The 25,448-nt window shown below is 47.6% G+C and overlaps 2 protein-coding genes across 9 annotated transcripts in view; one reads left to right on the top strand and one right to left on the bottom strand.

The window, feature by feature from the left end:
* Positions 1–16,040, bottom strand: part of TTLL9 (tubulin tyrosine ligase like 9) — a 65,944-nt gene extending 49,904 nt beyond the window's left edge. For 2 of the 6 annotated variants that reach the window (XM_060284464.2, XM_060284462.2), the window contains exons 1-2: positions 15,686–16,039; positions 5,857–5,900 (exon numbers count right to left, since the gene is read on the bottom strand). Coding sequence is in view for 1 of the 6 variants with exons in the window: in XM_060284461.2 (XP_060140444.1) it covers positions 5,857–5,900; positions 8,621–8,623 (47 nt within the window). In the remaining 5 variants the exon portion in view is untranslated. The other 4 variants (XM_060284465.2, XM_060284463.2, XM_060284461.2 and 1 more) reach the window with 3 other exon arrangements.
* On the top strand, positions 15,198–25,010 carry DUSP15 (dual specificity phosphatase 15). Of its 3 annotated transcripts, none has more exons than XM_060284469.1 (8): positions 15,198–15,376; positions 15,466–15,626; positions 17,058–17,091; positions 19,031–19,113; positions 21,190–21,239; positions 22,218–22,292; positions 23,445–23,616; positions 24,453–25,010. In XM_060284469.1, the coding sequence occupies exons 2-8, from the start codon at positions 15,477–15,479 to the stop codon at positions 24,723–24,725; spliced, it is 837 nt and encodes a 278-aa protein (XP_060140452.1). In that variant the 5' UTR covers positions 15,198–15,376; positions 15,466–15,476; the 3' UTR covers positions 24,726–25,010. The 3 variants fall into 3 exon arrangements, with proteins under 3 accessions (XP_060140452.1, XP_069899653.1, XP_060140453.1); XM_070043552.1 differs by lacking the exon at positions 15,198–15,376 and adding an exon at positions 15,704–16,363 and having other exon boundaries at positions 15,511–15,626; XM_060284470.1 differs by lacking the exons at positions 15,198–15,376; positions 15,466–15,626; positions 17,058–17,091; positions 21,190–21,239 and having other exon boundaries at positions 19,048–19,113.
* Positions 25,011–25,448: the final 438 nt, after the last annotated feature.

The following is a 25,448-nucleotide window of genomic DNA, read 5'->3' as shown; positions in this document are numbered from 1 at the left end:
TAACATCAAAGATCGCTGATCATAGATCATCATAACAAATATAATAATCATGAAACAGTTTGAAATATTGTGAGAATTACCAAAGCGTGACACAGACACGAAGGGAGCAAATTCTGTTGCAAAAATGGCACCAATAGACTTTGTTGATGCAGGGTTGCCACAAACCTTCAATTTGTGAAAAACATAATATCTGTAAACTGCAGTAAAGCAAAACACAATAAAATGATGTATGCCTGTACACACACACACACACATATGTGGGTGTGGGTGTGGGTGTGTGTAATTTTTTGGTCTTCACTGCTTTTTATACACAATGACCAGAATGGAATATAGAAAATAGAAGACACGCAATAATAAAGCAGAGAAGTTTTAATGCATGATCAAGAGGAAAAACTCTATATTTTGTTATAGAGTTCTGTTATATATACATAACTCATAAATGACCCAATTATTGGAATTATTAAAGACTTTAAACAGATATTATAAATGTGTTACAGAATTTCCATGCAAAGTGAGAGAGTGGCGTGGACGTATGTCCACTACCAAACGCAAAATAGCTCGTGGGAAGCAGCCGCAGAGCACAGGGAGATCAGCTCCGTGCTTTGTGACCACCTAGCGGGGTCGGATAGGGAGGGTGGGAGGCAGACGCAAGAGGGAGGGGATATGGGAACATATGTATATGTATAACTGATTCACTTTGTTATACAGCAGAAACTAACACACCATTGTAAAGCAATTATACTCCAATAAAGATGAAAAAAAAATTTACATGAAAAGGCGGATATGAGTAAATATATTTAATTATTTAAATATATTTAATTACATTTAATCAGTATAATGAGTTATTGCAGAAAAGACACAGAAAGTCTAAAAAAGAACCAAAATGGAAAAATGTAGAACTGAAAATTATAGTATCTGAAATTAAACATTCATAGGATGAGCTCAACAGGGGATTGGACATTGTAGAAATAAGGACAGTAACGTTAGTCAAAGGGTACAAATTTCCAGTTATAAGAGGAATGAGTTTTGAGGATCTAATGTACAGCAGGGTGACTATACTGTATGATAGACTTGAAAGTTGCTCAGAGTAGATCTTAAGTGTTCTCACCACAACAACAACAAAATGGTAGTTATGTGAGGTGAAGGATGTGTTAACTAACCTTATTGTGGTAAACATTTTACAATATATATATGTGTATCATATCATCACATTGTCCACCTTAAATCATACAATGTTTTATGCCAATTATATCTCAATAAAGCTGGAAAAAAATTTAAGATAATAAATTTGAAGACAGGTCAATAAAAATTATTCAATCTGAATTAGAGAAAGAAAAAATTTAGAAGAACAGAATCTCAGTGCCTTATGGGATAATATCAAGCAACCTAACATACATGTAACTGGAATCCCAGAAGGAGATGGGAGCAAATAGGACGGAAAATATTTTTCGAAAAAATGATGGCTGAAAAATTTCCAAATTTGACTAAATTATCAAGTCACAGATCCAAGAAGCTCAATTAAATCCAAGCAGAATAAATACAAAACACACACACACACACACACAAAGGCGAACAAACTATAGTCAAATTTCTGAAAACCAGAGGAGTCTTAAAAACAGACAAGGGAAAAAGACACATACAGGTGTGTGTGTGTATGTGTATGTGTAACTGCCGGGGCGGTGGTGGGGAGACAGTGTAAAGGACAGCTGACTTCTCATCAGAGACAATGCAAGCCTAAAGACAAAGGGACATCATCGTTTAAGAATTTTAAAGGAAAGTTCTTCAGGTAGAAGGAAACTTATACCAGATGGAGATTCAGACCTATAAGAAGGGATAAAGAGTGGAGTAAATTTGAAATACTTTCTTCCATTTCTTAATTAAAAAAAAACAAACAGTTAACTATGTAAAGTGAATATAATGAGAATGTATTGTAGGGCTGGGACTTCCCTGGCGGTCCAGTGGTTAAGACTCCATGCTTCCACTGCAGGGGGTGAGGGTTCGATCACTGGTCAGGGAGTTAAGATCCCATGTGCCAGGTGGTGTGGCCAAAAAGTAAAAAAAAACAAAAACAACAACAACAAAAAAACTACATTGTAAAAAAAAAAAAGAATGTATTGTAGGGTTTATAATATATTTACAAGTAAAATATACGACAAAAATAGCACGAAAGATGGGAGGGGAGTAAACAGAGCATGCTGTTCTAGGGCTCTTATGTTGTACACGAAGTGGTATAATATTGAGTCAAGGTAGATAGTGATAAGTTAAGGATGCATATTGTAATTCCCTAGAGCAGTGGTTCTTTTTTTTTTTTTTTTAATTTATTTATTTATTTTTTGGCTGCGTTGCGTCTTCGTCGCTTTCTCTAGTTGTGGCGAGCCGGGGCTACTCTTCGATGGCATGCGCGGGCTTCTCTTGTTGTGGAGCACCTGCTCTAGGCATGGGCTTCAGTAGTTGTGGCACGTGGGCTCAGTAGTTGTGGCTCACGGGGTCTAGAGCGCAGGCTCAGTAGTTGTGGCACTCGGGCTTAGTTGCTCCGAAGCATGTGGGATCTTCCTGTACCAGAGATGGAAACCGTGTCCCCTGCATTGGCAGGCAGATTTTTAACCACTGCACCACCAGGGAAGTCCCAAAGCAGTGGTTCTTGATGTGTGGTCCAAGTACTCCTCAAGGTCCCCAACTCTCAGGGGTACACAAAGTCCTCCCCTTTCAACAGCATATCTTTGTGAGGCTAGATTTTCTTCCTACTCTTCAGGCAAAACAACGTATCACAACAGATTGAATACAGAAAATTTGAGAAGCTGAATGTTTTCTATTAAGCCAGACATTGAAGAGCCTCACAAAAAACCAGCCTCACAACCACCACTCATCTCAGTAAATTTGGGGGAGGGAGAAAATAGTTATAGTTCATAAAAATATGTTATTTATGCTTCCATGTAATGAGTATGTGATTGCTTTTTTTTTTTTTTTTAAGAAGATGTTGGGGGTAGGAGTTTATTAATTAATTAATTTATTTTTGCTGTGTTGGGTCTTCGCTTCCGTGCGAGGGCCCTCTCTAGTTGTGGTAAGCGGGGTCCACCCTTCATTGCGGTGCACGGGCCTCTCACTATCGCGGCCTCTCCCGCTGCGGAGCACAGGCTCCAGACGCGCAGGCTCCAGACGCGCAGGCTCAGTAGTCGTGGCTCACGGGCCCAGCCGCTCCGCGGCATGTGGGATCCTCCCAGACCGGGGCTCGAACCCGTGTCCCCCGCATTAACAGGCAGACTCCCAACCACTGCGCCACCAGGGAAGCCCTGTGATTGCTTTTTAAATGAATTAATAAATAAGTATTTTTTAAATTTATCTTTTAAAATTTCTAATGTGGTAAATATTGATAAGTATAAGCTGCATAAACAAAAGTTATTACAGTCCACAATGATTTTTAAGTTGTAAAGGGATCCTGAGGTCAAATTTTGAAAACTACCGTTCTAAAGTAGTGAAATATTTAAAGCTAATCCAAAACAATAAAGAAATGCAAGTTCAAATCCATCAGATTGGAGAAAATATTAAAAATCAGGCAAATACCAAGTGTCTGCGAGAATGTGGAGAAATGATAGTGATGCTGATGGGAGTGTAAATTGGATAAACTTTTGGAGAGAAAGTTGGCATATTAAAACCATCGATTACTATTTCATACACATTAGACTGGCAAAAATCTAAAAGTCCAAGTTTTAGCAACAATGTGCTAAAATGGAAACTCCTCCTCCGCCAGTAGAAGGCGCTTTGAAGAACCACATGGCAGTATTTAGTAAGTTGAATGTGCATATACTCTACACCCAGCAATTCTATCCTAGATCTACACCCTAGGTAGATACCCTACATACGTACTCGGCAATATACATGCAAGGATGTTCATCTGTAACTGTTAATATTTTTATGGAAGTAATCTGCAGCACACACTGTTGGTGGTCCATCCTTATCCCTTGGGCATTTGCCATTCCTGTGCATGCAAATCACAGGGCTTTCCTCTGCCAGCACCTGCAGTTCTTTACCTGAAGTCTTCTTCTAGCCCTTGGTGTGCTCAGCCAGTGCTTGGAGTAGATCTGAAGTACCAGGGAGTTAACTGCCCTCCCCCCAACAGCATAAAACCAATGATGACTGAAGTTTATGGATAAATCCTCCAGCTCTTTCATCACTCAGTTGGGGTAAGCCTACGGTGTGTTCTACACTATCTCATAGGAATCCCCGGTGGGATGGAGCCCCACTTGCCCACAGCAATAACCTGTCAATAATGCACTTTTTATTGGTTTCTTTCCCTTAGCTGTCTCACTTCCCCACTTCCCTGCCGATGCTTACTGGAATCACCTTCCAGATAAACGATCTGCTCTCACATCCTTATCTCAGGGTCTGCTTCTGGAGGAAACCAGTATAAGACACAATCTAAGTGCCTTTCAGAAGGCAGATAGATAAATAACTTGTGGTATATAATGGAACTCATACAGTAGTTAAAATGTATCCAGAGCTACATGCACCAACATGGATAAATACTGAAAGTATAATTTTGTGAGACAAAAGCAGGGTGCAAATATAACAGTATAATGCCACTTATGTAACTTTTATTCCTAGCCACTCGGGCAGCTAGGGGTGTCCATGTGACACAATTTGGGTCAATAAGATAAAAGCATAAAACCGCTAAGGAGGGTAGGTTCCTGGGTAGTGTTTATTCTTTTGATTTGAGAGAGAGATGGCTTGAGTCTGCCCTCCCCCCTGCTTCCCATCTTGATCATGACATGAAGGCTGAAGATGTAGCAGCCACTTGGTGTCCATCAGGAAAATGTGAAGGCAATCACAGAGACATTAGCTCTGACGTTGTTGAACCACTGCACCAGCCCCACAGAAGCTTTGTTACATGAGGAAAAGAAATACAATTTTTTAAAGGTACTATTAGTTGGGTTTCCTGTTACTTGTAGCTAAATGCATTTCTAATCAATATCTGCCTTGATAAAACAGATGGATGGGTCCTGTTAACTGAAGTGCTCTTTGTTTTGTTGAGGTGGGAGTGGGTGTGTAAGTTTAGGGCCAGGAGCTGGAACACAGTGGAACACTGTGCATGCAAGAGTGAAAGGTTTGAAATTGGTGGAAAGGAGTCAGTACAGAGACAAAGAAGGCAAAGAAGATGGGTGCTGCATGAGAGAAAGGTCAGAGGCCATGCATGCCTGCCCCAGAGGTGGTGTAGCCAGGAAGGGCATTAGAAAGAACAGAAATATATAATGAAATAGGGAATAGAAAATTCTAAAATATTTGCCATGGTGTGTGCAATGTAAACTACCTCCCCTAATTCCCACAAAAATCTTCAGTTAAGTCTGCATTGCTCACTCCTGCTTGTGCAAGTGGATTATTTTTAAGAAATCCGAAGAGGTGCTGAGTTCTATAACCAGGTTATTGGTGCAGAGCGATGCAGAAGTTCAGAGTGCAGTTGACATTTGCATTATCAAGTCAACTTCACGTGGTTGTTGAAGGAGGCAAGGAAACACAGTTAGACACAACATGGGCCATGGAGTCCAACAAGCTCTGCCACTAACAGTTGCTATGGTCTTGAGCAAGTAACTTAGCCTCCCTGAGCTTCAGTTTCCCCATCGGTAAAGTGGACATAAGAGTAGTATCTATTTCAAAGAATTGTGGTAAGGATTCGATGAGATATACAAGTAAAGTAACAAGCCCAGGGCCTGGCACATGGTAAGTGCTCACTGATTGTTTATTATCATTATCATTATTTAAGTAAAGAAGTGGGGAGGGAGGGATGGACAAAGGGAAGGAAGGATGGCAGCAAGCAAGCAGGAAGTTAGTTCTGGGTTTATTGGATTGGGTGGGACCACTCACCGCTCTCTTCCCTTTGGCAGTCCATGCCCCTTGTAATTTTGATTCTGCAATGAGAAAAGGAAAGTGATGTAATTTTATGCATATCTACCTGCTTCCCAAATCAACTTACTGTAGATATTAAAATGCTCAAAGTATCAGACTCAACACTGCCCAGATGCTATGACATGAAGGTTCAGCCTGGCCAATTTCTTATTAGTCAACATGTGCCTAGTAACTTGGTCCTTGAAATGAACCTCCAAGAATCCAAGGGTCCACCTCACTGTAGGCTTACTCCACAGGCATGACCAGTATAGTGAACATCCGTTTTCAATGCTCTAAAAGTCCAACCATTAACCCCAGTTTGAGGGCTGAACTCAGCAGGCTCTGTGAGAAGGATGTGGACCTACTCTAACCTTGAATGTTTGATTAGACCCATGATCCAGGAGGAGCTGGGTCAAAGACTCAGAGCAGTGTTAATTCCTTCTACCCAAAATGGACCTTCCAAATCCTCAAAGAGTGGTAGGTATTATTCTGTCCAAACTGTCCAAAACAGTTTCGCCCTCAGTCCTGATAAGACTAATCCCTAAGGCAGATATGAAAAAAGAACTAGAAATTGGTCCGATGCAGGATGACCTTTGCACCTTGGACAGACGTGCCATCTGTATTAGTTTTCTACTGCTGCACTGCATAACAAATTACCACAAACTTAGTGGCTTAAAACAGTGCAAATCTATATCTCACAGTTTCCTTGGACCAGGAATCTGGGCACATCTTAGCTGGATCCTCTGCTCAGGTCTTGCAAGGCTACAATCAAGGTGATGGCTGGAGTTGTGTTTCTCCTCTGGGGCTTGGGGTTCTCTTCCAAGATCATCCAGATTGTTGGCAGAATTGTTACTTGGGGTTGTAGGACTGAGGTCCCTGTTTACTTGCTAGTCATTGGCTGGGACTGCTCTCAGCTCCTAGAGGCCACTTGCAGTTCCTTTTGAAGTGGCCCCCATAGGCAGTTCACAACATAGATGTTGCTTTTCTTCCAGGCCAACAGGAGCATGCCCTTCTGATTTCCAACCCTCCCCCCACTCCAAGTCAGCTATGGCAGAGTCTTATATAATATATTGTAATCATGGTAATAACTATCCCATCAAATTCAGAGGCTCCATTGACACTCAAGGGAGGGCATTATACAAGGTGTGTACACTGAGGATGGGAATCTTGGGGGCCACCTTAGAATTCTGCCTACCACACAATCCTACCCCTCAAAAAGCCAGTGGAAGGGGATAGAGCCCCTCTAATTCCTCCAGAACTAGTCAAGTGTCCTAATCTTTTTTCATAATATCTTTTCTATTCTCATATGTTTATGTATGTTTGTTTATTCAGTTGCTCCAGAGTCTTTGCTTGAAAAACCTTCCCTTTCCTCACTGAATTGCCTTGCCTCTTCTGTCAAAATTCAATTGACTATGTATATGTAGGTCTATCTCTAGACTTTATTTTGTTCTGTTGACTTATTTGTCTACCCTTACGTCACTACCACAGTGTCTTAATTACCATAGCTTTGTAGTAAATCTTTGAAATCAGGGAGCATAAGTCAAACTTATTTTTTTTCAAGATTGTCTTCGCAATTTGAGGTCCTTTGGACTTCAGTATAAATGTTAGGATCAGACTTCCCTGGTGGTGCAGTGGTTAAGAATCTGCCTGCCAATGCAGGGGACATGGGTTCAAGCCCTGGTCCGGGATGATCCCACATGCCGTGGAGCGGCTGGGCCCAAGTGCCACAACTACTGAAGCCCGTGCGCCTAGAGCCCATGCTCTGCAACAAGGGAAGCCACCGCAATGAGAAGCCCTCGCACCAAAATGAAGAGTAGCCCCCGCTCGCTACAAACTAGAGAAAGCCCCCGTGCAGCAATGAAGACCCAACACAGCCCAAAATTAATTAATTAATTTTTTAAAAAATGTTAGGATCAGTTTGCTATTCTATCAAAAAAAAGTATGTTGGGTTTTTTATTGGGATTGTAGTGAATGTACAGATCATTTTGGGAAGAAGTGACACCATAAACTATTGAGTTCATCATTCCATGAATATGGTCTATCTCTATTAATTTAAGTCTTCAATTTCTTTCCACAATGTCTTCTAGTTTTCAGTATAGAAGTCTTGAACGTTTTTAATTAGATTTATTCATAGGTATTTGATTTTGTGATGCTATTGTAAATTTTTAATTTTCCAATTATTTGATAATAGTATATTGTGGTAAACAAAATAATGCTCCCTCAAAATGTGTCCATGTCCTCAGGCTTCCCTGGTGGCGCAGTGGTTAAGAATTCGCCTGCCAATGCAGGGGACACAGGTTCAAGCCCTGGTCCGGGAAGATCCCACGTGCCGCAGAGCAGAGCAACTAAGCCCATGTGCACTACTGCAGCCGACACGCCTAGAGCCCATGCTCTGCAACGAGAAAAGCCACGGCAATGAGAAACCCGCGCACCGCAACGAAGAGTAGACCCCGCTTGCAAAAGCTCGCGCACAGCAACGAAGATCCAGCGCAGCCAAGAATAAAGAAATTAATTAATTTAATTAAAAAAACAATTAAAAAATGTGTCCATGTTCTAATCCCTAGAACCTGTGAATGTGTTACATTACATGGCAAAGGGAAATTAAGGTTGTAGATGGAATTAAGGTTTGGAATCAACTGACGTTAAAACAAAGAGATTATCCTGAAGTACACACGTGGGCCCAATGTAATCACTCATTTTAATGCTCTGGGAGGGAAATAAAGAAATTTATTTCTTTAGGTACCATTCATCAGAGGTGCCACACGGGATAAGAAGCAGGTTGGGGTGGGAGAGCTGGATTCTAGAGTAATTCATTCCTCTCTCTGGTCTAATCTTTCCCACTTCTGAAATGGGGGAGTTGGCCTGTGCACTCCTAGAGGGCAGGGGCTTGTCAGATTCACCTCTGTGCCCCCATTGGCCAGCACTGGGGTCGCCTGGGAAAAAAACACATTAGCGTTTTGGGGGTGGATGGATGGAGGGATGGATGGATTATAGATGGATGAGCGAGTCGTAAGACGGCACGGGGTGAAAAGATCTCTAAGAGCTTTTCCAGGTCAGGAAATACGAAATTCTGAGCTTCCCCGGGGGTCACAGAAATCGCTGAGTACAGTTTAGAATCCTAGAGTTTCCTAAATTTCCCGCCAGCAAACTGGGTTTCTTGGACTCTCGCAGGAACTCCGGCGTTGCGCGGCATGCCGGGACGTGTAGTTTTTTCTCTGAACTCATCATTTTCTTCCCATTCTAACCGGAATGGGAACGAGGAACGTGGTTGTTGAAGGAGGCAAGGAAACACAGTTAGACACAACATGGGCCATGGAGTCCAACAAGCTCTGCCACTAACAGTTGCTATGGTCTTGAGCAAGTAACTTAGCCTCCCTGAGCTTCAGTTTCCACGAGGACCCCACAACTTCTGAATCCCTCCGCGATTTCCCTCCCTCTCTGGGACGATGGAACATCTGGATCGAGGGGCACCCCTACCTTCTGTCGCGACATGATACAATTCCCCAGGGCCCGACCCAAACCGTCACTGCGTCCCGCTCGAGCGTTTGCGTCCCGTTGCCAAGGCGACGGAGGGAAGGCTCTGCCGCTCTGATTGGATGAGGCAAAGACACGCCGTTTGGCGCAGCTCGCAGTCTCGAGCTGATTGAAGCCCTTGCGTGTCATTGCGGCCCGGACCCCTCTGCTCCCCTCTACTTTCTCTCCCAGCCCCACGCCTCCGCGACCTTGGGGCACACCGGGCCAGAGACCGGCTGCCAGCCGCGGGCACTCACTGCCTAGCGTCTTCTCCGGCTGCACTTCGGTTGAACTAAATAGCGCTGCGTCTGAAAAGTTGTCAGTTTTTGGTCAATGCGATGATTCTAAGTTTCCTTACTCGGTCCCTCACTGAGTTACCTGGTCAGTTGGTCACCTGGCCAATCGGTCACTTCTGATCTCTCCCAGTCACTCTAATTCTTAGGCACCAACTATGCTAGGACTCGCCTCAATGCCTGCAGTAGCCTCCTGTCTAGTTGTGCCCACTTTGCCCTATCCATTCCAATTCATTCTCTGCACTGCAGGCAAAGAGCCCTTTAAAACACAAATCTGATCTTGTCTCTCCCCTGCGTATAACCTGAAGTGGCAATTTATTCGTCATTGTACCCTGTATTGGCTCCCTGTCCTTCCACTGCCCTGGAATCTCTATACCTATATCTATATAGCTGACTAGAAACTATTCAAAAAATTTTGTTGTTGTTGTTTTATACCAACAAAACGTAAGTTATGTAGGAATGTATCTAACAAAATATATGCAAGGCATTCATTAAACAACAAATTATTATTAAGCATCTACTCTATGTCTTGCCCCATTCTTGACTCTGAGGATACAGCAGTGAACAAAACTAATAAGGATTGTGGAGTTAATATTCTCATAGAGAAAATTACAAAACATTATTGAAGGACATTAAAGAAGGCCTGAATAAGTGGAGGGATATACCATGTACGTGGATGGGAAGACTCAGTATCATAAAGACATGTATTTTCCCAAATCCAATCAGGATTTTTGAGAGCCCTTATCAAACCAAAAAAACAAAGTGTATTTGTTGGGGAAAGGAGATATTTCTCTGCCTATTAAGTCACATTATGGTGCAGGGAGAGGCAAATATTAATGGAATACAATGGAGATCCTGGAAACAGACACAGGTGTGTGTGTGTGTGAACTTGATGTACCATACATAGAGGTGGCATCATAAATCAGAAGGGAAAGGATGGAGAACTCAGTAAATGGCACTGAGAAACTGGCATTCCATAGGAATAAAAAATAAGATACCTAATTCAAATGGATTAAAGAATAAATATGGCAAACAAATATTTCGGACTACAGCTGACCCTTGAACAATGCGGAAGTTAGGGGTTTCAACCCCAAGAAGTTGAAAAACCATCTATAGCTTTACAGCTGGCCTTCCCTATAGACGGTTCCGCATCCTTGGATTCAACCAACCTCCGATTGTATAGTACTGTAGTACATATTTATTGAAAAAAATCTGCATGTACGTGGACCTGCTTAGTTCAAAATCATGTTGTTCAAGGGTCAACTGTATATACGTACATACATATATATATAATTTTATGACTTCATGGTGAAGAAGGATTTCTTAATAAAGCATAACTCATAAGGGAAAAGTTGATCTGTGACTCTCTCAAAATTTAAACTGCCATGTAATGGAAGACATTGCAAATTGGATTAAAAGACAAGCAATAGACTAGGAGTAAAAATCTGCAACCTATATAACAAAGGGCAAGCATTCAAAGAACTCCTGAAAACCATTAAGAAAGACTCTCCCCCACAATCTGCAAAGGAAAAGTGAACAAAATATATAAATAGGGAACTTTCAGCGGAAAAAAACTTGAATTGCCAATAGGCAACTGAGATACATAAATCAAAATAATTATAAGAGATGATTTTAAATACATCAACTAGACAAAATTAAAACACATATGCATGCCAAGTGTCTGTGAGCATGTTGGGGAACAGGAATCTTTATATGATTACATTCACACTTTGGAAAGCAATTTGGCAATATCTCATAAAGTTGAAAAGGCACACACCTTACAACTCGTCGATTCAACTGCTGGATATACAGCCCATAGGCTCTCTGAATACAGCTGCACCACCCATGGACTACCTTTTGTTTTACAGCTAATGTGCAAGATGACAACCTTCCCTAAAGAAATTCGAACACTTGTGCATAGGTTGTATGTATAAGGATGTTCTTTGCATATAATATAAAGCATTCTTTATATTAGTGGAAAATATTAGAAATGATTTAAATGTCCATTGGTAGGGTGATGTATGAATAAAAGGGGATATACCCTAATAAAAAAATACTATACAATGATTAGAATGAATGATCCAGCTCTATATCAACATGGAGATATCCCCCAAACCTATTGTTGGATCAATAAAAGAAAGTTGTAGAATGATAAATATTTTTAAAGGTTACCTTTGTGTTAATTATAAACACACATACAAAAGCACATTCTATATATTTATGGGCATATAGGTATTACAAGTGTAAAAACACAGACTGGAAAGATGCACACCCAATTCATGATAGCGTTGCCTGTGGGGAGAGAATTAAGGAGGAGGAGAGAGGAGAGGGAACTTCAACTATGTCAAGTTTATTTGAAATGGTTTTTTTTAAAGAACCCAGTTGAAGCAAATAGGTCAAAATATTCTTATCTGGATTTGTTTTTCTTTTTTTTCTAAATGAAAAACAAGCCATAGTAATAAAAGAAAATCAGTACTATGATAGAGGAAGTTTAGGATGTTTTGGGAATGCATAACAGTGAGGTCTAACCAATCTAATTGGGGTCAGCAGAGACTTCCAGGAGGAAATGGGAGTTCATCTGGTAAAGGGGATGGGAAGGGCATTCCAGGCAGAGGGAACAGCATGTACAAAATTGGAAGACAGAGTGAAGAATGTTTGAGGAAGTGAATGAAGATCAGTGACCAGGAAAGAGTGAAGAGAGGAAAGATGAGACGGCCAAACCTATATGTTTTTGTTTGTTTCCTTTTTTACAGATGCAGAAACAGAGTCCTAGTGAGGGGAGTAGAACCCAGGCCTCCTAACTGCCTGTCAATTGCTCCGTGATAATAATAATGACAACAACAATAATGATGATAATGATGATGTGCTGTGTGCAGTCTCTCTAGTAGGTACTTTAAATATGTCCTTGCATTTAATCTCACTACAGACCTAGAGGGTTTTTTTCCTCCCCATTTTACAGATGGTAAAACTGAGGCCCATAGAAGTTAAGAAATTTGCTCAGAGTCACAGTGGCAGAAGCCCAATCCCACAAGGCTTTGTGTGCCGTACTTAGCAGGTTGGACTTTTCCCCAAGGGCACTGGTGAGTGTATTAGGTTCCTATTGCTACTGTAATTACCGTAAACTGAATGACTTAAAACAGTACAAATGTATTAGCATATAGTTCCTGATGTCAGGAGTCTGAATCGGGTCTCACTAAGCTAAAATGAAAGTGTTGGCAGGGCTGAGTTCCTTCTGGAAGCTCTATGAGAGAGTCTGTTTCTTTGTTTTGCCTTCCTCATGGCCTCTTTCCATCCTCGAAGCCAGAAATCATAGCACTGTGACCTCTGCTGCTGTCATCACATCCCCTCTGACTCTTATACTCCTGCCTTCCTCTTTCACTTATAAGGATTCTTGTGATTACACTGGACCTTCCCAAACAATCCAGGATAATCTCCCCAACTCACGGTCAGCTGATTAGCAACTTCAATTCCATCTGCGGCCTTAATTTCCTCTTGCCATGTAACATAACACGATCCCAATTTCCAAGGATTAGAGAATGGACATCTTCGGGGAGACCATTAACTTGCCTACCATGGTGAACCACTGAATGGTTTTAAGCAAGGAAACACAAGGTGAGAACTGCATTTTAGCATCTTCATATTACTGGTTTTAAAAAACTGTCACTTCCCGTGACTCATTTAAGGCAAATTGGGCTTTGTAACAACTAACACTTTCAAAGCCTGAACAGTATATAGATATTAAATGTGTTAAATCTAATAACTACATTTTTTTCCAGGGTTTTTAACCTCATAGAGTTCTTTCCTACCTGTGCTTTGATTATTTCCCCAACAATCAAGTAGAGGTACAAAGGGTTATGTGTTAATTGCCCCCAGATGGATGAGGAAACAGACCCGGGGCATTCGGTCACCTGCCCAGGTTCACGGAGCTGCTAAGGCCAGGGTCATGATGAGGAACTGGTCTTCAGGCCGCCTTCTCGGCATTTCTTTATGCCATCCATAGGGTGGGGACTTCTGGAAAACTCAGGTCAGACAGTACATCTTTTGCAATATTTCCTGTATAACCTGGGGTCCAATAATTATTTGTTGAATGGATTAATAACCCTGATTTTACTTCTGAGGCACAGATAGCGATTTTCAAGGCAGGAAAACTGGGAGTCATCCTAGAATTCCTTCCTTTTCCCCACATATAATCTATCTACATGTCGGTTATGCTGCCAAAATACTAATATATGCTGCATCCCTCCCCTTCTTTGCAGCCTCTCCACTCCCTCTTTGTCCCAGGGCACCTCATCTCTTGCCATCTCTCACCATCTCTCCTCAAAGCCTCCCTTCTTTGCTTCTCTAATCTATACTCCAGTTAGGGGCCAATGTGATCCATGTAAATCAGATGACATGGCCACTCTGTTTCAATTTTCCTACTGGCTTTCCATCATACTGAGAAGGAAACTCTAAACCCCCAATCATGGCCATACGTGGTCCTTCACGCTTGGCCTCTTCTCCTCTTTAGCCTCAATCTTACCACCTTCCCTTGGCCTCCTCCCCTCCAGTCCTACTGGCTCTTCCCAAAGACCAAGCTTTCCCACCGCAGGGCCTTTACTTGTGCTGTTCCTTCTGCTGGAAATCTCTCCACTCTTTAAACAGCTGTGTCCGTCTTACATGTCAGGTCTTATCCAAATGTCTCCTATTTACAGAAGTTCTTCCTGTCCTCCAGTTTGCTTCCTCCATAGAAAATTGTGACCGTTTGTAAATGCTTTGTCTATTTGTCTATTTTGTTTGCCTTCCCTCCTAGCCCTGATGTCCAGTATGGAGCTACCAGCCACATATGGCGATTAAGCATTTGACATGTGGCTAAACTGAATTGAGATGTGCTCTAAGTATAAAATACACACTGGATTTTAAAGACTTAATACAATTAAAAGAATGTAAAATATGTCATTAATAATGTTTAAATATTGACTACACATTGAAATGATAATATTTTGGCTATACTGGGTCAAATAAAACCATGAGTAACAACCTGCTTCTTTCTACTTTTTTAATGTCGCTACTAGAGAATTTGTGATTACCCATGTGGCTCACATTGTATTCCTACTGGGCAACGCTGGTCTAGACCGTTAGCCAACAACGGTAGGAACCACTGCCACCTTATCTGTTAGGGACATCCCTAATGCCTACCATATAGTGGGTACTCAGTAAGTATTTGTTGAATAATTTGGTTTATATGAGAACCTTGGACACAGAGCTGAGACAGGCAGCCCCATGTACACTGTGAATTTGAGGAAGAAAGAAATACCAAAGAAACAGTTTTATTTTCCTGCAGTCACTGCATTTCAAACAGGTTCCTCCGACCCTGTCCTTCTCTGTACCCACATTCCTCCCACAGTCACTTACCACTACAGATGGAGGGGGGCAGGTGGCGGCTAGAGGAGTAAAGCTGGTTCAGCTGCTTCTATTTCAGTCCCACAGGAGGTGTGTGCTCTCAGTTATTTCACATTCTCCATCTTTGGTCCTAGTAGCAGCACACTGAGACATACCGTTTGGGTAGCTGGGAGCCCAAATGGATTTGCCCAAGGTCACTGAGCAGGTCAGAGGTGAATGAATAGGGCCTGGAACCCTGGTCTCCAGACTCACCTTCTGAGACTCTTGCCTCTAACTACATCCTGTCGTAGTCTCCTTTACTCCAAGGAACCCAGGTGACTGTAATACTCACTCATCTCCCTCTCCTCACATGCACCTCTGATTTACTGGGGCCCCTAAGCAGAGTTATGCCTGGTCCCAGCAGAGCTGACCCAGATGGCACTATCCTCAGAGGCCAAAGTATATGGGAGGAAGAGATGGGAGGACGGCTGGATGAATGAACAGACAGACGGAACAGTGAATGGATGGAGTGGAGGATGGGAGGACAGACTGGCTGCAAGAGTTGGGGAGGAGGATGGTTGGCTGGTAAGATGCCTGCATGGGGGACGGAGCAGGGAGATGTACAAAGGGAAGGAATTACCCACTTTTCTCGTCTCAAACAGAATCTGAAGATCAAAGTCCAGCCCCCATCACGTTTCTGCTAGAAAACCGAGGCCGAAGGAGCTAGGCGTTTCGCCCCAGGGCCCGCAGGGAGGGCCGGGCAGAGCTGGAGCTGGGATCCGAGTCTCTGAGCCCGCGGCTGGGGGCTCTCTCCGCCCCCGCCCCGCCCGCGCCTGACGGTGCCAGGGTGGGGGGAGCGCCCCGCCCCCACCTCCGGAGGTGGAGGCCCCTCGCGGCCCCAACAAGCTGCCGTTGTCCCGCGGGCCCCGGGCCCGGCACACTGGGGCTTTGTCCAGCCCCCCGCCGCGACCCACGGGTGGGGGGGGCGGCCCACATGACCAAGGGGGTAGGAGGAGCCTGCAGCGGCGGTGGCGGCGGCGGCGGCAGCGGCGACTCCAGCATTTCCCTCCCTGGCCGGGGGTCGGCGGGCGGTGGCGGCGGCAGCGGCGGCGGCGGCAGCTGGGCAGGGCTGGGCCGAGCTGCGGACGCCAGGCCCCCCGATCCCCGCCAGGCTGCGGACACCAGGCCCCCCGATCCCCGCCAGGCTGCAGGCGCCGGGCCCGGGCCGTCAGGGCAGCTGTGACCCTTGCGCTCAGCGGGTGGCGAGCTGGGGGTGCGCCCGGATCCCCGCCCCCGGGATCATGGGGAATGGCATGACCAAGGTAGGGGGCCGGGATGGCGCAACCCGCACCTGGCCGGCCCCAGCGCCGGCCGGGCGCCCGCCTCTGACCTTCTGGCTCTGGCGGTCTGTGTGTCTATTTCTCTGTCTCCCTGGGACCCTCAGATCGTACGTCTCTGTCTGTCTCTCTGGGGCGGTATCTCTCTCTGACTCTGCCTCTCTGTGTCTCTGTCTCTGACAGTTTCTGTGACTCTGTATTTCTTGCTGTGTCTTTCTGTGGCACTCTTGTCACCCCCAGACTATCTCTTCCTGAGTCCCTTTCTCTGTCTCCATGTGTCTCTGTCTCCCTGGACTCTCTCTAACGCTGTTTCTCTATCCTTCCCCATCCCCCACCCCAAGGCACGACCCCCATCTGTCCCTGCCTTCCCACCTCCTTCTCAGAATTCCCCATCACCCACCTTAGAAAGTCCACCTCTCCCTTTGCCCCCTCCCCTGTGCTCCTCCCCCCCTCTTTCCCTAGGTCTTTGTGCCCCTCCTTCCTCTTTCCTCTCCCCCTACCCAGGCTGGCCTCCCTTGATGCCCCCCTGCTGCCCTCCCCAGACATCACTCATAGAGCATCCAGGCCCACAAGACGGGGGTGATCGCTCCCTGAGTCCTGAGGGCCAGACGCCCTTCATGGGACTGAGCGGGGCTGCATGCACCCCTACCCGGCTGACCCCGGCCTGTCTCTCCTGTAGGTACTTCCTGGACTCTACCTCGGAAACTTCATCGGTGAGCACCGCCCATTCTGTCCCAAGGCCATGGCATACTCCCTGTCCCAGGCCTGTGTCCACCATTCATGCTCCGGCCCACGCACCCTGGACACGCTCAGGAATGGGGCCGGGGGCAGGGAAGCGATGCCAGGCTGGGAGGGGGAAAGAACTCATGAAGACTAAGGGGGACGTGGGTGGAGGAGTGTCCCCAGTACAGAGGGCTCCGAACACTGGACACTGGGCAAGGCTGCACCTGCTCTGAGCCTCAGCCTCTCCCACAGCACAAGGCCCACCCCCGCTTCTAAGGATTTTGCCAGCCCTGAGGTTCTGGGTTGAGGTCTGTTTGGAGGTGTTGCTTCTAGCTGGGAAGCTGGGAAGGCTTCCTGGCACAACCTCCTCCTCAGAGGAGAGGTCTCTAGAGACTGGACTCTACGTCAGAAACTTCACCGGGGAGCACTGCCCGCTCTGTCCCAAGGCCACAGCACTCCGCCTGTCCCAGGCCTGGGCTAAGAGACAGGCTGGTCCGGAGCTTGGGAGACCCAAGGCAGGAAAAGTCACTTCCATCTGTGGAGTCAGAGAAAGCTTTAGGGAGGGAGGGGCATCTGCACTGGGGCAGAGCTTTCCCCATCCACTCCTGTTCCACTCTGGGCTTAGGGGCCCCACTTTCCTAAACCCTGGTCCCTTCCCCCACGGGAGCTCCCTCAGCAGCTCACACCACACCGACTTCTGAATATTTGGTAAGTAAGGTCTGAATCCCCTTTAAGTGTGCAGGCCCATGAGGGCAGGAGCCATGAACTTGACCCCACAATGCCATGCCCAGCCAAGGCTGCACATGGTAAACACTCAGTAAATGTGGTGAATGAGGAAGTGGGCATGTGGAGATCAAGTGTTATTTCTTCGATTATAAAAGGTCTGCATGCACTGGAAATCCAGCCCCTAGAGATGGCTACTGATAGCTGTGGGAGGTATATCCCTGGGTTGTTTTCATGTATCTTTGTACATATAGATATAATATTTAAAACAAAAATGGAGGCCTATTCTGCATGCTGTTCTGTAACCTGTGTTTCCCATTTAATAATATATTGTGGGCTTCCTTGCACATCAGCACACAGAGATCTTGTTAGTGGCTGCACAGTATTCAAGTATGAATATACCATTATTTATCCAGTCCCCTTGTGGTTTGTTCCCTTTTTTTTTTTTTTTTTTTTGGCTGCATTGGGTCTTCGTTGCTACACGCAGGCTTTTCTCTAGTTGCGGCGAGTGGGAGCCACTCTTCATTGTGGTGCGCAGGCTTCTCATGGCCGTGGCTTCTCTTGTTGTGGAGCACGGGCTCTAGGCGCACGGGCTTCAGTAGTTGTAGCATGCGAGCTCAGTAGTTGTGGCTCGCAGGCTCTAGAGCGCAGCCTCAGTAGTTGTGGCACACGGGCTTAGTTGCTCCATGGCATGCGGAATCTTCCCGGACTAGGGCCCGAACCCGTGTCCCCTGCATTGGCAGGCGGATCCTTAACCACTGCACCACCAGGGAAGCCCAGTTCCCATTTTTAACTGTTTCTGATGTGTTGACAGTCATAAGCAGCAGTGCAGAGAACCATCTTCTACACACAGCTTTCTGTGTGAGTTAACCCTTCTGTAGTCAAGATTCCTAGAAGAATTGCCTGGTGAAGGATATGCCACAGAAGGGTGTTTGCAATGGAAAGAACAGCAGGGGCAAGGCTGGGGAGGTGCTGGGCTGTTACCTGTGGGTGCCGCAGTGGAGAGACTGGAGCTTAGGGGTGTGACAGGACCTGTCATGCTGGGAGCAAGAGGTGGTGAAGGAGCAGGGAGCCGGCAGAGGGTGGGCCAAGGTGGAGAGGGCGGGCTGAGTAGGAGAGTGGGGCAGTGAGCTCCCGCCTCACTTGGCCATCGGAGTATATAGGTCACACCTGCCAGATTGGCTCAAGCATCCTTGTTTCTTTCAGACGCCAAAGACACGGATCAGCTAGGCCGGAATAAGATCACACACATCATCTCCATCCACGAGTCACCCCAGCCTCTGCTGCAGGTAAGCCTTACCCCCATCCCAGAGCTGCACATGGGTGGGAAGGGGGGTTTCAGACCCCCACAGCACCCATTTATCAAGTACCTACGACGTGCCAGATCCTCGACTGGCACCAGGCCTTCCTGACCCATATGCTAACTCATTTGCTTAAAAACTGGCCTGTTTTACATTAGCATCCCTATTTGCTCCCTCTCTGGCAACTGAGGACCAGAGAGGTAAAGTAACTGGCCTGAGGTCACACATCCAGGAAACTAAGGAGCTGGAATTTGAACACAGGCCATCTGGCTCCAGAGGCCTCACACTAAACCTTAAAAAGTCTCCCACAGGGGCTTCCCGTTGTCCAACTGAATAGATGACTCCACGTAGATGTTTCTGGGCTCTGTGTCTCGCTTGTGACCTGGGGCTATGATTTCACCTGTCTGGGCCTCTGATCCCTCAGCCCTATCTGCCCCCAGGGGACTGTGACATGGTAAAGATGCTTTGCACACTGTACAGCACGGCCCCCACTGGGAGGGTTGGAGCTGGTATTATCGAATCCTGGAAAAGACGGGGTGAGGGTGTTATGACCTAGAGTAGGGAAGTAGGAAATCCAGGCCACATGTGCTGGAGTCAGGAGCTCTGAGTTCACATCTTCACCACATTCTGACTGTAACCTTGGGCACAGGTACTTCACTTCTCTAGACCTCAGTTGCCTGATCCGTAAAAGGGGAATTTTATAACAGTACCTACCTCACTGGGTTGTTGAGAGCCACAAAATAGGCGCTCAGCAAATTATAGCTGACATAATAACAAAGTTAATCATATTCTCAATCGATAAACAGAGCCCCTTCCTCTTTATCTGTTAGAGTCTGTCTCACCCATCGACGGGAGAGAACTGTGGGTGGGAAGGGACTCTGGAGATCTGAGATCCAGACCGGGTTCTGTCACAGCTTTGCTGTGTGCCCTTGGGCAGGGTCCTCGCCCTCTCTGGGCCTTAGTTTCCCCTTGTGTCAGATTTGATGGTCTCTAAGAGCTACCTCCAATAATCTGTGGTCCTCAGTGTCACGGAGACACTAGAAGAAATTTCCAGGTCAATGGAGTCTGATTTTGCTTTATAGAGCAGGCTTGTTTTGGAGTATTTGGAGTACACAAGTCACTAGAGTGCCTGAGGAAGGTTGTCTAGGCATGACTATATTTACTAATGAAATGACTACTGGCAAAATGAGTCCCTGCTCCGGCAGCCCTGCCCTCTTCTTCCTCCCCATCCATCAGTGAATTTACCAGTCAGGGTTTGATAATGCCCTGTAAATCCAAGGCCAAATTTGTTGCAAAGCGAATTTGCGAACCTTGCAAAAGATGCAGGCTTGCAAAAGATGCAGGCTCGTGTGACCTTGGGGAGAGTGAGTTACAGAGAAGGGCTGGAATCTCACACAAAGCCACTAACAGATGAGGACCTAGCCAGGCGGTCACTTAGTCACTGGCTGGAGGTGCGCCAGTCCCTTGAAAAGAGCCATTTGAATATCAAAGGACTAAGAGAGGTCCCTGAGAAAAGTGATTCTTGGAATGTGGGCAGGGCTCATCTTTAAGATCTTGTGGGAAGGTTAGGCGTGGAGTGAAAGATATGGTAGCAAGTTTGTTGGAGAAATTCCTGACAATTCATTCCTTGATTATTTTAATAATTAGCACAGAGTTTTATAACCACAATTCATGAACTAAAACTAATCTTCATATTTCTTGTTTCTTTTCAAGAGAATAAAATCTGCTTTGCCCTTCTTACTGTGTAATTTTGTAATCCTTTTATGGAGGGGAGTCAAGTTAAGTGGCCCTTTCCCAGCTATTAAATAAAAGGTCCCTGAATCCTTTTTGGCAAGTCTTTGTGCCCGAGTCAGCTATGGGGTTAGGATACCATCTTCTCAGAAGGTTCTGGAACCACAGATGGTCAGACCTGGGAGGCCCTCAGAGGAGGTGTCTACCCTCTTTGGACAGAGACAATAACAGTGGCCCAGAGAGGGGCAGGAACTGGCCTAAGGTTGCGAGGTGCTTGGGAGGCCCAGGCTGGGGTTGGGGTGCAGGCTGCCCATGTGTGTTTTGTACTTGCAGGACATAACCTACCTTCGCATCTCAGTGGCCGACGCCCCTGAGGTACCCATGTAAGTTCCTCTGGACGGGCTGACAGATGGACAGACAGCTGCTTCGTGTGGTGGGAAGAGGGAGGGTGGGAGGTGGTCTGAGGGAGGACAGAGAGGACTCAGGCCACAAAGCTGTCCTGGAGACCCCAGCACAGGTGTTCTCCCAGACCACCTGGACTCTGTCTCAGCCACACCCTTGCCTATGCCGCTGGCCAAGTCTTAACCTCCCACAGCTCAGTCTCTTTGGCTATGAAATGGAGAAAACACCCTGTCCCTCAGGCTCAGACGCCCCAGTGGATTTGAAAGGGTCAGGCTCAGCCTGTTCCTGGCCTTGGAGTTAAGGCATCTGGGTTCAGGCCAGGCTCTGCCATTTACTTGCTGTTTGACCTTGGACAAATCACTTCCCCTCTCTGAGAGAGAAAATGCGTATGTGAGGGGTTGGGGCCATCAGCACCAAGGAGGCTGTCATAGATCAGATAGCACAGGTTGAGGATCTAGGACAGGGCCTGGCGTGTAATGAGGGCTCAGAAAGCAGGATTTTGGTTTATGTTATTAGCAGTAGTACACCCCAGCCTGGGAGGGACCCAGACAGACACTCCTGCCCCTTGGGACTCTTGCTCCCAACCCTGTTGTTGACCATTATTGTCCCCAGGCGCTCTGTTTGCAGACCCCAGAGGGGTGGGACTCCTCGCACCCATTTCCTTGAAAGGTCAAGATAAACCCTCCATGAAAATAGGATCCACAGGACCCGCTGAAGAGGTGCTCCTGCCTCTGCGGTGGGATTTGCCATCATTGGCCTCTCACCTCCTGAAACGCCACCATTATTGCTTCACACACACCTCCACCAGTACTACAGTATCAGCCCCTAGTCACTGCACGTGCTGGCTGACCTGAGGATCCAGGGCTCTGTCTCTTGCCATCCCAGAAATGGGGAGGGGGACAACTCCTAGGAGACCTGTCCCCCCCCAGTGCTCTGTACCTTATTGCTTTCTTCTCTAGCAAAAAGCACTTCAAAGAATGTATCAACTTCATCCACTGTTGCCGCCTCAATGGGGGAAACTGCCTTGTGCACTGGTGAGTTAAGAGGGGAGTGGGGGGAGGGGAAGTGAGTGGCCTTCCTCCATCCTGAACGTGCCCTCATCCTGTGGGGAATGCAGAGCCTGCGATGGATCTTCTCCAACCTGTCACGATGCCTGACAGTCCACCATTCGTCTGACAGGCTGATGGAGGACTCAGATCAAGGCCCTGTCTCTTACCAGCTGTATGGCCATGGCCAGATAGCTATTTCTCCCTGAGACTCAATTTTCTCATCTGTAGAATGGGAAAAAAGAATGTTGACCTGGCAAGCTATTGGGAGGAATAGGTGAGGTCAGGCAGGTAGCCCAGCATCCTTCAGTAGTCCCAGCTCCTTCTCCTCCCCTCTAGCCTTTGAGGCAGTAGTACAGGGCAGTGAGGAGCCCCAGGCTGGGAGATGGGACCCCTGAGTTTTCCCAGGGGCCCCTGGCCCTGTTGATTTCATTCATTCCATAACTTCTCACTACGCCTGGCTCAGGGTAGCTCTGCCTGAGCCCCAGCCATAGGGACGGCTCCTCCAGCCTGCCTCTCCCCCTCTCTTCCTCCTTTCCTTGCTCCAGCTGTGCTGGCCATCTCCCCATTCTTCAAGTCCACCAGGATCCCACCCACATGGTCTTTGTACACTGCCCAGAACATTCTTGACAATCCTTACCCATCTTTCAGGATTCAGCTTGATGTCACTTCCTTGCGAACCCCTTCCCTAATCCTCCGCATCCCTTCCACTAGATTAATACCTCTTCTTATACAATCTCCTAGCCTCTGGACTCATCTTCGAAGCAGTTATCACCACCTGAAATTGCTTCCCTTGTTAGTGTCTGTCTCTCCCAACCATATTGTAAGCCCCAGGATAGCAGAGACCATGTCTGTTTTATTCGCCACTATATCCCCAGTACCTGAAAAATCACAGATGATCAGGAAACGTGTACTGAATGATTGAGTGAAGTGATGTTTCACTCAGGCCTTTGATGTGGGTGAATGCCAGGCAGAGGGAACAGCACAGACAAAGGCCTGATGTGGGAAGACGGGTCCTGGCAGGTTCCTTGTGGTTGGAGCTCAGGAGGCAAGGGTGGGAGAGCTGAAGTGGGGATGGGGTGCCTGGAGGACACGGAGGAGATTGGGCCTTACCTGAAGCCTTGGGGTGGGATGTCCCAGCTTTGCAGGCATCTCCCGAAGCACCACCATCGTGACGGCATATGTGATGACTGTGACAGGACTGAGCTGGCGGGACGTGCTTGAAGCCATCAAGGCCACGCGGCCCATCGCCAACCCCAACCCAGGCTTTAGGCAGCAGCTTGAAGAGTTTGGCTGGGGCAGTTCCCGGAAGGTAGGGGCAGGGGCAGGGGTGGGAAACTCTTCTTACTTGAGCTGAGCACTGATTGGAAGGAATTTAGCCTGTGCTTCAGACCTGGCAGAAGATTTTTCTGGGGTCTTGAACTCATGGCTCTTGAGCTAACCTAGCCCCTAGGTTGGACGGCCAGGTGTTTTCTTTTCCTTTTTAACTTAGGATTTGAACACCCGTGGGCCTGATTATGGACCCTTCAATCTGGCTAGGTTCCAGCATTGCCTGCTCTGCCTACCTGGAGCCTGAAGGCATTTGAACATTTGGCTCCTCTGGGGAGACATGTCCAGTCCTTATTCCACCCCTGGGTCCTTGATGAGGCCAAAGCAGTTCCTTCTCTTATGCCCACTGGGCAGATGGCACATGGAGATGTCGGGGACTGAGCCGCGCCCTCCCCCACCCGCAAACGAGAGATGAGAGAGAGAAGCAGTCAGTGCAGGAAGGCAGGCTGCTGCCCAGAGACTTGTCTGCAAGGCTGCATTAGGAAAGAGGCAGGCAGGGAAGAGGGCCTGCTTGAGTAGGGTTGTTGGTTAGTGTGGGGAGGGGTTAATGTGGTCCCCACTGTGCAGGTGGGGGGCTCACTTTAGTAGGTCTGGAAGATGGAGTGTCAAAGGGGAAGGGGATTCAGGGAGAGGGGAGGGATTCGGAGGGAGAGGGGCTCAGTTAGGGGGATGGGGACGCAGAAGGGAAGCTAAGAGGATGGTCAGGACGGGAGGGGCTTAGCGAGGTGTGGGAAGCTCGAAGAAGAGCGGAAGCTCTGAGGATTGGGGAGGGGACCGAGCCGGCGGCCCGGCATCGACCCCGACTCCACCCCACCCCAGCTTCGCCGGCAGCTGGAGGAGCGCTTCGGGGAGAGCCCTTTCCGCGACGAGGAGGAGGTGCGCGCGCTGCTGCCGATGTGCGCGCGCTGCCGGCAGGGCTCTGCGAGCGCGGCCTCTTCCCCCGCGCCCAGCTCCTCGGCCTCGGAGGGGACCTTGCAGCGCCTGGTGCCGCGGTCGCCCCGGGAAGCCCACCGGCCGCTGCCGCTGCTGGCGCGCGTCAAGCAGACTTTCTCTTGCCTCCCGCGGTGTCTGTCCCGCAAAGGCAGCAAGTGAGGATCCTGCCCCGCCGTGGCGCCCCTCGGCCTCTCGACCGGTCCCCTTCGGGGATTGTCTGCGCCTCCCACGGCCTTCAGGACGGGCCCAGAGCCTGTGGGAGCCCCGCGGCGGCCTGATCCCCGCCCCTGCCCCCTTCGCGCCTTGCTTGTCTGCGTCCGCGGTCAGTGTGTCCTCCATCTGTGTGTGTGGCTCTGTGTCTGGGCCGGCCTGCTGCAGCTACCTGGTGCCTTAGTTCTTGGGCTGGGGGAGGGTGCCCCCGGCTCCCCCTCCCATTAAAGGCGGTGGGAGTGGGAGTGGGTGGGTGGGGTAGTTGGATGGGCCTGGAGGATATTAAAGAGACACAGAAGCTGCCTGTCTGATCGCCTCCCAGTCGTTCCTTCATTGAGCAAAGGCAGGGCTGCAGGACTCTGCCAGGGGCTGGAGCCTGCCGGAAAAAAGAATGGGAGGGGGTTTGCATCCCCTAGGGCCTGAGGAGCCTGCCACCCTCCGTGAACTGCAGTCTGCAGGGCTGAGTTCCACTTCCCTGACCCTCACCCCATCTCTCCCTGGAGCCCTGGTCTCCTGAAAAGGCCGCCAGCTCCTCCTCTCTGAACCCCTTTCCCCCTGGCTGAGCTCCTGTCCTCCCTGAGCACTGCGCCCCGCCCCCGCCTCCTCCCCAGCTCCTTTCCTTTCCCTATCCACAAATCTTAGCTAGTAAAGGTATAGTAGTAGTACCTGCCT

This window comes from Globicephala melas, chromosome 15 (assembly GCF_963455315.2).
Source record: "Globicephala melas chromosome 15, mGloMel1.2, whole genome shotgun sequence".
NCBI lineage: Eukaryota > Metazoa > Chordata > Mammalia > Artiodactyla > Delphinidae > Globicephala > Globicephala melas.
The sequence above is the reverse complement of the archived record's forward strand: the minus strand, read 5'-3'. Positions and strand labels throughout refer to the sequence as shown.